General features: G+C 47.9%; 1 protein-coding gene across 6 annotated transcripts in view; it reads right to left on the minus strand.

Moving 5' to 3' along the window:
- The window catches only part of CCM2 (CCM2 scaffold protein), a 74463-nt gene that overhangs the window by 34656 nt on the left and 27722 nt on the right, over positions 1 to 12085 (minus strand). For 4 of the 6 annotated variants that reach the window (XM_025379699.1, XM_025379696.1, XM_025379694.1 and 1 more), the window contains exon 2: positions 1086 to 1259. The exons of the other annotated variants lie outside the window; for them this stretch is intronic. In XM_025379699.1, coding sequence (XP_025235484.1) covers positions 1086 to 1259 — 174 coding nt within the window. The remainder of the gene's footprint in view (positions 1 to 1085; positions 1260 to 12085) is intronic. 6 annotated transcript variants of the gene reach the window in all.

Here is a 12085-nt window from a genome sequence, read left to right on the forward strand (position 1 = left end):
AAATGAGGCTCCAAAAAGCTGACAGACACCGGATGCCTGGCGGGAGTCCTGACTGTTGGAGTTTATTCAGGCTGGTTGGATGGGTAACCCCAAGGGCCAGTATGGGCTGCTCAACTTCTCCAGTGAGCACCCTTCCAAGAATTCCTTTGTTGGAAAGGCCTGGGTTGAAGGCATTCTAGAAGCTTGAAAGAAAAAGGAGTTGGGAATTCTCTCCATTCCACATACAGGCTTTGACTTGACTTCCTTATCTTCTGTGTTGGTCTCTCCCCACCTGCCCCCGTATCAGGTTTCTGTATGTCCAAAGCCCCATCTTCCAGTGGGTGGGGGTGAGTTAATCATCTGGCTGGGCCAGGTGAGAGTGGAAATCCCTCCCATGGACATCTGCACTGCCCCATGCCCCTCCTGAGCCCCCTGGACTCCGTATCCTCTGCAGGAACTCGGGTCTGGCTGCGTTAGCTCTAACTCAGTTATCTCACCCTCAGCAGTTTTCTTCTTCCATGTTTATGGACCACCTCATCCACTGTTGTCTCCTTTCCTATTCCCTCTGACCTCATGGCTTTATACCTTTTTATTCATTTACTTTCATTTTAGGGGAGGGATTAAAAATCAACTTATGCACATCACATGGTTTATGCACAGTATTTTGGCCTCAGGCCAAATGAGACCCAATGATGAGTCTCAAACACATGCTCTGAATTCTAGGCAGTGACTGTTAGACCTGCAAGGTCATGGCCTTGACCAGGTAACTCTTTTCAACTGCAAACTCCAGGAGATGTGAGTTTTCTCCCAGCTCTTGAACCCTCTTTATGGTGGAGCAGCACATACTACCCACACAGCCAAGCCTTCAAGAGAAAGAAGGTGGCATTGCTACTACAGAAAAAAACAAACTGGGGTCAGCAGACAGAATCTGGGTTTTCAGTTATCCAATTATTAAATTTATCACCATGGACAAGACAATGGGTAGGATAATCAACTACTAAGGTGTTTGTGTGGCTGTGTCTTATAAACTCAAGAGTGTCTGGTGGATACAAGCATGACCGTCACTGTCGTTTGGCAGGCATATCCTGTGGCCCATGACGACTTACCTTTACCTCCTTCTCAATATAGTCGCTCAGCAGTCTGTCTGGCTCGATGCGCTCAGGCAATGACAACACCACAGTGTGCAGAGGGCGCCTCTCTGTCACCTTCTCATGGGCTTTCTTATCTCTACTCTTTTCACCTTTTAGGAATACTCGTTTAAATGGCGAGACAATTCCAGGCTGCAGGCAGAAATGGCAATGATTGGAGTTCATTATTTACAAATGCTTTGTGTTGTACCTATGGTTAACAAACAGAAGTAGCCAAAACTACTACCATAGTCCCCATGCAACAAGGATCAGGGATCACTGACTGCCAGACTGGTGAGAAAGGTACCAACAGCACACAAGCCTGAGGGACCCCAGCCAACACGCAGGCCGGCAGGGTGCGGCTGGGCTGCCATGCAGCCTCTGGCGTGGAGGGGCCCTGTTCTTCACCTGTTCGTACAACACACAGAAGGCAGGTAACCTTATCTGGCAAGACAATGACAGAAGGGGGAGATTCCCCACAGAAGATAAAACATAACATCATTCCAACTCTTTCCAGTTCAGCTGGACCCTTCATCTCTGAGAACTCTGGGAAGGCAGGTGGAAGGTGTGGTCAGTGCTGGCATCAACAAGTTAAGCATCTCAACAGCCAAGGCTGACCACATTCTACAGAAGCACATTTCTTAATGGCTTAATGGGGCACATGTTTTTAATGCAATTCCTTCCCCAATGGGGACTTCATGACTCCAAGTGGGGACACTGAGCGTGATGAGCTCCAATGCAGATCAACAAGGGAGAAACCAGGCCGGGCACGGTGGCTCATGCCTGTAATCCTAGCACTTTGGGAGGCTGAGGGAGGCACATCACTTAAGGTCAGGAGTTCGAGACCAGCCTGGCCAACATGATGAAACCCTGTCTCTACTAAAAATACAAAAATTAGCCAGGTGTGGTGGCACATGTCTGTAATCCCAGCTCCTCGGATGGCTGAGACAGAAGAACTGCTTGAACCCGGGAGGCGAAGGTTGCAGTGAGCCGAGATGCCACTGCACTCCAGCCTGGGCAACAGAGCAAGATACTGTCTCAAAAAAAAAAAAAAAAGTTGCAGGGGAGAAGCTCTGATCAGCAGCTGGCCAGCCCCTAACTTTGATGACCTCACACCCTATCCAGCATCTTATGAGGGTTCTGAAGGCTAATCCTGCAATCAAAGTCACCTTAAAGCGTGAGAATGAGTGAGAGAGCAAGAGAGGATTACAGCAAGCCTCACCTGCACAACCCAGGAAAAGACCTATCACTTCCTTCACAGTAACTCCATAAGAAAGCTTTTCATCACCACCTTTGACAATGGCGCCGGGTTGGGGGGCTGGGGGGCGAAGCAAACCCAAATCGTGCTGAAAGATCATGCTACAATCCCCATCTACAGTCACCCAAAGGAACATAAACCTGAGAAAACGAGACACTGATGTGCAGCCGCAGCAAGGAAACACCACACAGGCCTGCAAAAACCAGAGCCGTGACTAAGAGTGAGAACTTATTCCCCACTGTCTTCTCCATAACTCTCAACAGAGGAAATGCAGGAAGAGATGACAACACTCCTTCTGCAGGTGCCTGCCAGGATGGGGTGACCCCATGCACAGATGGCAGCCAAAACCTCCACAGTATTCCCAGCTCAGACCCCCCTTATCACCAAACACAGAAACAAACAAAACATATATACAATAAATCACCAAACTTTCATTAAAAGTTCTCATTTCTGTCTCTCTCCAGCATATGGGAAATTCACCCATATGCCAAATCCAATATAAAATGGTATAGCAGAACCTGTGGTCCTATAAGGACACCTCCTCAAAACCAGTTTCACAGATGGACAATCACAGCCCAGGACTACACTGTTCAGTAACCACTCCTGACAAAGGCAGAAATCAGTCAACCAGTGGCTCCCAGCAGGCCCTGCAGCTGCCTCCCTAACGAGGTTGGGGTTGGACCCTGCCCTGTATGAGCCCCTCCCCACCACCATCACACTCAGCTCTCCAGAATTAGGGGGAAAAAATAAACAAGCAAAGGCCACCCCAAAGAAAACAAATCCTCAAAAAGCAAAACCCAACATTTTTCCTGACCCTGCTGTCTCCTGACAGCCAAGGCTGAGCTTTCTGTTCCTCAGCTTCCTCCTTACCCTTCTTTATTTCACCCTTTCAGAGCTAGGTTTTTATTGCATTCACCCACTAAAACAGATATGGAATCAGGAGGCTCTTTCAACAAAAACAAAAACAAAAAACACAACAAAGTCTTGCTTCCAGAGAAGTGCACTAATGCTGCCACCACACCTCTGTCACTCTGTCCCCTGTGTTTCCTGCATCTCATGTACCCTTTGCCAGCTCTCTTTCTTCTGCCAGTAAATACAGATATTCTTCAGGTCTTAGGCATGACCTCTGCTCCGGCATGCGTTGGGCTGCACCACTTACTAAGCAAACTCTCACCATCTGCACAACAGGCTAACAATCCTTAGAGAAGTGCCACAGGCAATCAATACAATAATCTACATAAAGGCTCTGAGCACATGTCTGATATGTTGTGAACAAACAAAATATACAGCAGTTAATTTTATGACTGTATTTACCTTGACAATAAGTTAAAATTCATCTCTTCTTCCATTGTTGTCTATATATATATATATATAATCAGACTGTCTCCTACACATCATGACCACAGACTAGATAATAAAGTTGGAGCAGTATCCCAGCCTAAGCTCTATATTCATGCCCCCAACAGGGGACATACCTGTGACCCAGGCTTAAAGCCCTATAATCTGCTAAAATGCTTCCTCCCTCACTTGGGCTGACTGGACCCAGCCCTGCATCTGCCTTCTTCACCTGGAATAGCTCCCCTCACCTGACCTGGAATAGTCTTCCCTTGACCCAGAGTGGTTCCCCATTGACCCGGAATAGTCCCCCATCTACCTGAACTAGTCCTCTCATAGACCCAGAGTAGTCCCCCGTTGATCAGGAGAAGTCTCCCCTTTGACCTGGAATAGGCCCCCTCCCAGGTCCCATTCTCTGCTGTTCAGCACAACCTGTGGTGGGGGAAGAGTATGGAGTAAGGATGACTAAAGGTCCTCAGAGTTGGTAACAGTTGGAGCCAGATGATATATACAGTAGCTTCGTTTACTTTTCTTTGTATATATTTTTAATATTTGAATTTTTAAATATTTTTTGAAAAGGATGAATATTTTCTGCTTCCTGCTAATTACACTTAAACTGAGGCAAAATACAAAAGCACAAAAAATTAAGATCGCCAATATCCTTACAAGATGATCCTCTCTAAGATGAACCACAGAGGTGACAGAAAGTGCTCCCAGGCTGGGTGCAGTGGCTCACGCCTATAATCCCAGCACTTTTGGGAGGCCAAGGTGGGTGGACTGTTGAGCTTAGGGGTTCGAGACCAGCCCGGGCAACCTGGTGGGACCCCATCTCTATAAAAACTACAAAAATTAGCCAGCTATGGTGGTTCATGCATGTAGTACCAGCTACTTGGGAGGCTGAGGCAGGAGGTTGCTTGAGCTCAGTAGGTCAAGGCTGCAGTGAGTTGTGATCATGCCACTGCACTCCAGCCTGGGCAACAGAGTGAGACCTTGTCTCAAGAAAAATAAAAACTTTTTAAAAAGTGCTTCCAGGGCCGGGCGCGGTGGCTCAAGCCTGTAATCCCAGCACTTTGGGAGGCCGAGGCGGGCGGATCACGAGGTCAGGAGATCGAGACCATCCTGGCTAACATGGTGAAACCCTGTCTCTACTAAAAATACAAAAAAAACTAGCCGGGCGTGGTGGCGGGCGCCTGTAGTCCCAGCTACTCGGAGGCTGAGGCAGGAGAATGGCCTGAACCTGGGAGGCGGAGCTTGCAGTGAGCCGAGATCGCGCCACTGCACTCCAGCCTGGGTGACACAGCGCGAGACTCCGTCTCAAAAAAAAAAAAAAAAAAAAAAAAAAAGTGCTTCCAGAAGCTGGGTGCGGTGGCTCACACCTGTAATCCCAGCACTTTGGGAGGGTGAGGAGGCAGATCACTTGAGGTCAGGAGTTCGAGACCAGCCTGGCCAAGATGGTGAAACTCCATTTCTACTAAAAATACCAAAAATTAGTTGTGGTGGCAGGCGCCTGTAATCCCAGCTACTCCGGAGGCTGAGACAGGAGAATCGCTTGAACCAGAGAAGCGGAGGTTGCAGTGAGCTGAGATTGTGCCACTGCACTCTAGCCTGGGCAATGAGAGTGAAACTTCATCTCAAAAATAAAAAAAAAAGGCCAAGCATGGTGGCTCAGGCCTACAATCCCAGCACTTTGGGAGGCCAAGGCTGGCAGATCACTTGAGGTCAGGAGTTTGAGACCAGCCTGGCCAAGATGGTGAAATGCCATCTCTACTTAAAATACCAAAAATTAGCTGGGCGTAGTGGCAGGTAACTGTAATCCCAGCTACTCAAGAGGCTAAGACAGAAGAATCCCTTGAATCCGGGAGGCAGAGGTTGCAGTGAGCTGAGATTGCACCATTGTACTCCAGCCTGGGCAACAAGAGCCAAACTCCGTTTCAAAAAAAAAAAAAAAAAAAAGAAAAGAAAAGGAAAAAGAAAAAGTGTTTCCAGGAGAGCTTGCTGGGACTGGCCTGGGCTCAGAAAGCATATGGCCTTGTGCTGCCCAGGCCCTGGCTCTATGACAGCAGTGAAGACAGGATGTCCCTGAGGCACTTTCAGGCTTCATTCTCCTTAATCCCTGACAAGCTTTGAGCCCCAGGACAAGTTTGGGTATGACAGGTAGTTTGCAGTGTGGGGTTCTCATGGGAGAATGGTGGGAAATGGTCACCTATGATTTGTCAGCCAAGAAATCATGGTAAACTGTAAGTTAAAAATGGCCCTTAAAATTTAGTGGTGCAATTTTAGCCATGCAAAAAATCATGTTTCTCTAGCCTCACTAAAAGCACACCAGGCTTTGCTTGCCTGTGATTTCCTCTCTGCTGGCATCCCCAGGTGACCAGATGGCACATGAATTACTTTTCAAATGTGTATGCTTGACCACTCACTTATTCTCCCAGGCCCTATGATGTGCAAGACCCTGGCCTGGAGGTTATGGAAATACAGAGGCATGTGGCCCATGAGCCCAGCTTTTCAGAAGCTTGCATCTCCACAGACATGGATAATCTCACATCAGCCACAGGAAAATGGCTGTCCCTAAACCATTTCTGCCTGCTAGCCCCCAAAGCTCATTCCTAAATGATAACTAGCTGTGTCATGGACAGTGACTGAGCTCTGAATCTGACAGTGCGGGCAAGCAGTCTGGCTCCATTTGTTGGCTCTTCTCAAAGATGTCTGTTAGCCAAACTAGTTACTATCCTACCTATGGGAGCAACAGGAAACCAACTCTGAGACAGGAGATTTGCCAAGATCAACCTCTAACCAAGAAGCCCACACCAAATCAACAGGTCCCTCAAACCTCATGCAACCTACACTGTTATTTTAATGTTGATGTACAGGTCATAAAATTATAGTCTCCACACAGAATTATAGTCTGCACTGGGAAGGACCCTGGGGCCCCCCCGTCCCACAGTCCCACCCGTAAAAAGAGATCCTCTGCAGTTAGGCAGTGAGAAACAGTAGGAACTCTTGCAGGGCAAGGAAACCAGGACGGCCCTCTGTAGATGCCTCTTATTGTCCAAGCATCAGTTCTTCGCTACATTGAGCCCAGCTCTGTCCTCCTCTGGCATTTGCTATTTTTTTTTTTTTTTTTTTTTTTTTTTGAGACAGAGTTTTGCTCTTGTCACCCAGGCTGGATGGAGTGCAGTGGCGTGATCTTGGCTCACTGCAACTTCTGCCTCCCTGGTTCAAGCAATTCTCCTGCCTCAGCCTCCGGAGTAGCTGGGATTACAGGCACCCGCCACCATGCCTGGCTAATTTTCATGTCTGGCTAATTTTTGTATTTTTAGTAGAGACGGGGTTTCACCATGTTGGCCAGGCCGGTCTCAAACTCCCGACCTCAGGTGATCCACCCGCCTCAGCCTCCCAAAGTGCTGGGATTACAGGCATGAGCCATTGTGCCTGGCTGCCCTTGGCTCTTACCCAGCAGCCAGCATGGAGCTTGCACAGATTGGACAGCAATAAATGCTGGTAATGACTCTTGATGGAACACTTGGACCAGGCTAGGCATCCGGGGAGGCCCTTTGGTTAGAGGTGACACAGCCCCTGCCCTCAACGATGTCACAGTCAAGCAGAAGTAGTAAGACCAGAGTAAAGTAACTGAAATTAAATCCACAGCAAAAACAGCCAATCAATGCTGAAGACACATAGGATGCTCCAGAGGTACACTTAGGGCTCAGCCACTCTGTTCTTAAAGCTGCTGTTCTGAGCAGCAGAGACAAGGAGAGGTAATGAGCAGGAGATACAGCCATCTGACTGCTCACAGGCTAGCAGAGGAGGGTGACCCCGGAACACCAAAGATAGGGCAGGCCAAGGTGCTTCAGAGGAACCTGGCCCTTCTACCTGGGCCTCCAAATCACGAACAGTTTAACAAGCAGATTCTGAGGACTACTTGGAGGCAGGCATCTCTCTGGCCCTAGTCCTTAGTCTTCAACAGCAGCTATCACAAGTTTCTTTTTTTAATGTCTCAAATAATTTTAATTGATGGGTAAGCCTTCCTAGAAAGCGGGATATTAACACTATTAAGTAAAGAAATGCATCCTTGCACATCTGCTGCAGCCTCCCTCTGCCACTCCTACCCATTCAGCACAGAATGCAGGGTAGGTGCTGTTCCCACTGAGGATGATGGGGCTTTTCAGAGGTAGTGTTTGCTCAGCTCTAGCTGCAGGGGGTGGTAGGAGGGACAGCCGGTGCTGGGGGAGAGCTCTCCGAACAAGAAGCCACCTTAGATTTTTGGAAAAGAAGTTGCTTTTGAATACAAAATTTAAGCTGATGGCTGGGCGCAGTGGTTCATGCCTGTAATCCCAACACTTTGGGAGGCCAAGACGGGAGGATCACTAGAGTCAGGAGTTTGAGACCAGCCTGGGCAACAGGGTGAGACTTCATCTTTAAAAAAAAAATACAAAAATTAGAATACAAAAATTAGCAGGACGTGGTGGCACACACCTGTAGTCACAGTTACTCAGGAGGCTAAAGTGGGAGGATCACTTGAGCCTGGAAGATCACTTGAGCTGTGATCGCACCACTGCACTCTAGCCTGAGTGACAGAGCCAGACCATCTCAAAACAAATAATAATTATTAATTAAAAAGAAAAAAGCTGAGCATGGTGGCATACGTCTGTAGTCCTAGCTACCTGAAAGACTGGCGTGAGAGAATTGCTTGAATCCAGGAGCTCACGGCTGCAGTGGGCTATGACTGCCCACTGCACTCCAGCCTAAGTGACTGAGCAAGGCCCTCTTTTTTTTTTTTTTTTTTTTAAACATGGAGTCTCACTATACAGCCCAGGCTGGAGTATAGTGGCGCATGATCTTGGCTCAGTGCAACCTCCACCTCACCTCCCAGGCTCAAGCGATTCTCCCGCCTCTGTCTCCCGATTATCTGGGATTACAGGTGCACACCACCACACCTGGCTAATTTTTGTATTTTTATAGAGATAGGGTTTCACCATGTTGGCCAGGCTGGTCTCAAACTCCTGACCTCAAGTGATCTACCCATCTCGGCCTTCCAAAGTGCTGGGATTACAGGTGTAAGTCACTGTACCTCGGCAAGGCCCTGTCTCTTTTAAAACTAAAAAAAGAAGGAAAATAAATATAAAGGAAAGTTCTAGTTAAAAAATAATTGAGGCCAGGCGCAGTGACTCACGCCTGTAATCACAGCACTTTGGGAGGCTGAGGCGGGTGGGTCACCTGGGGTCAGAAGTTTGAGACCACCCTGGTCAACATGGTGAAACTCTGTCTCCACTAAAAATACAAAAATTAGCTAGGCATGGTGGCGCACACCTGTAGTCCCAGCTACTCAGGAGGCTGAGGCAGGAGAATTGCTTGAACCTGGGAGGTGGCAGTTGCAGTAAGCCAAGATCACGCCACTGCACTCCAGCCTGGGTGACAGAGCAAGGCTCCGTCTCAAGAAAAAGCAAAATAAAATAAATTGAGGGCAGGCACAGTGGCTCACACCTGTAATTCCAACACTTTGGGAGGCCAAGGCAAGAGGATCACTTGAGGCCAGGAGTTCAAGACCAGCCTGGACAACATAGCAAGAACTGTCTCTAAAAAATACTAAAAATTAGCCTGTAGTTCCAGGTACGCAGGAGGCTGAGATGGGAGGATCACTTGAGTTTGGGAGGTTCAGGCTGCAGTGAGTTGTGATCACACCACTGCACTCAGCCTAGGCAACAGAGTGAGATCCTGTCTGGAAAGAAGGAGGGAAATAATTAAATGGTTTAGAATATTTTTAATGTACAGAATCAGGATTCCAGTAAATCATCATGGGTTCTTTAACTCACTAGAATGTACTATAGATGTACTATAGAATTTAAAAGGTGGGATTAGCCTAGGCAACCATTCTTCCATTCAACATGTATTTTATTGAGTACGCCTGTTCATCACCACCAAATGATCTCATCACCTTTGAACCTCAGAGACCAAAGGACCAGTTCAGTCCCCAGAAGGAAACCAGGCTAAGTGCTATTTCTCTTCCATGAGTGGAGTCCCAGCACCAAGGTGAGGTGTGGGGTCTATCCCAGCCTAAGTCTCTCCTGAAGAAACTGAGGTTGTGAGGGTTGAAGGGACCTGCCAGAATCCACAGCACGGAGCCAGGAGGAGGGAACACAGGGCTCTGAGTCACCATGCAGCGCTGTGCAAAGACATCGATACGGAATATATGCCACCTCAGATAACTGTACAGAACTTTCTAAACTCACTCTGGAAGATCCCTAGATCCTTACAAATTCTTGCAAAGTTTATGTCTTAAGCTTAAAACAACTCTTAAAGTTGGAAACCTAAAATGTACTTCTAAGTTAAAAAACTAAAACTAAATCTGGCCTACTAGGGCTTAGCTTGTGAGAATGCCCTCCTCACACAAAGCCAAGGCTCAGGCTCTGGGCAAGGCTGGCCCTCAGGTGCCAATGGCGGGTCTTGAGTTTTGTTAGATCTGAGGCTCAACATTATCAGCTCACTTGGGTGAACAGGATCTGGAGTAACTGGGTCTACCCAATAAATTCTCAGAAACTAACTTATAAGTCAGGGCACCTGTTTATTAATTTACAAGGAGAAATGAATCCACTAAAAGAACCAGCAAACACAGACTCATGAAACAGTGGCCTCTACTTGGGGACCAAAGTAAATTTTATGACTATACCTTCTAGCTGTGTTCTCCATGCAAAACACTGAGCTCAGTATTACTCTGGAGAAAGTGCTAAGAAGTCTATGAAGGAAGAAAGGGAAGAACACTTAGTCACACTGAGCAGTACCCAGCATGTCTCTGCTACAGGGTTCAGGCATTTTCGTTTATGCAAATTATTTAATCCTTATGACTAAACCACAAGGTGGGTTTTATCTAATAAAACAAAACTCCCTCTGAACAAAGATGTTTAAAATATTATAAAAAGGCCTAGGTATCCTTAAGGCCAACATTCAGCACATCTCATGAGTATTCACATGCGCCAGACACTGGAGCTGTAGGAGCCACCGTCCCTGCCCCCAGGGAACCCCTAGTCTAAAGAGGGAGACAGACAAACTGCAACTGCACAGCCACAGCAGGAATGAGGGAAAATGACTGGAAGAGGCACCAAACTCAGTGCCCGGGTCTGAAAAGACAGTGGAACCTGGAGCGATGATTCTGTCCAGCTGGACAGTGAGAGGCTATAGTCCCAGAGTGACATCTGCCATCCCTCAGAAATCACACTGCCTAAGGTGCACATCAGAGGCACTACAACAAATCCCCTCCTACAAGCTCCATGACAAAGAACTCCTCTGTGGACACTCACATTGCAGCCCTGCCTATCTGAATTTCAACAAACTTCCAGCACTCCCTGCAGTGCCAGTTGACAGATTAGCATTTTTTTTTTTTTTTTTTTTTTTTTTTTTAGTGCTTTGGTGCTTACCAATGGAAAAAGGACCTTTCCTCAGTGCTGGAGAGGCCTAAATGATGAGTATGACACAGTCGGTGTGCACCCGCATCTCAGGACACAGCTAATTTCTTTTTTTTTTTTTTTTGAGATGCAGTTTCACTCTGTTGCCTAGGCTGGAGTGCAGTGTGCAATCTCGGCTGACTGCAACCTCCACCTCCCGGGTTCAAGTGATTCTCCTGCCTCAGCCTCCTGAGTAGCTGGGATTACAGGTGTGTGCCACCACACCTGGCAATTTTTTTTTTTTTTTTGAGACGGAGTCTTGCTCTGTCGCCCAGGCTGGGGTGCAGTGGCCGGATCTTAGCTCACTGCAAGCTCCGCCTCCCAGGTTTACGCCATTCTCCTAACTCAGCCTCCCGAGTAGCTGGGACTACAGGCGCCCACCACCTCGCCCGGCTAGTTTTTTGTATTTTTTAGTAGAGACGGGGTTTCACCGTGTTAGCCAGGATGGTCTCGATCTCCTGACCTCGTGATCCGCCCGTCTCGGCCTCCCAGTGCTGGGATTACAGGCTTGAGCCACCGCGCCCGGCCAAATTTTTTGTATTTTTAGTAGAGACGGGGTTTCACCATGTTAGCCAGGATGGTTTTGATCCCCTGACCTCCTGATCCGCCCACCTCGACCTCCCAAAGTGCTGGGATTACAGGCGTAAGCCACTGCATCCGGCCGACAGAGCGAATTTCAAGGGGAACCATAGCTCTGCCCACTACTGCCTGTTTGCTTCAGTGAGAAAAACACAGGCACCTTAGTGCCCACAGGAGGCCACACTGGGGGTGGCCAGGATCCATGCTGGTGGGGTCTTAAGCAGCACCCCACTCATGTTGCAGGTTTTGTGGATGGAATTTCAGTTTTGGGTGCTCTCTTGCTTGACCATCTCCCTGTATAATTTTTCAACCAAGCTCTTGGGTCCCAACTGACCACAAATCCATAGGAAAATTACTTCTCCCTGGAA

Source organism: Theropithecus gelada, chromosome 3, assembly GCF_003255815.1.
Source record: "Theropithecus gelada isolate Dixy chromosome 3, Tgel_1.0, whole genome shotgun sequence".
Lineage (NCBI taxonomy): Eukaryota > Metazoa > Chordata > Mammalia > Primates > Cercopithecidae > Theropithecus > Theropithecus gelada.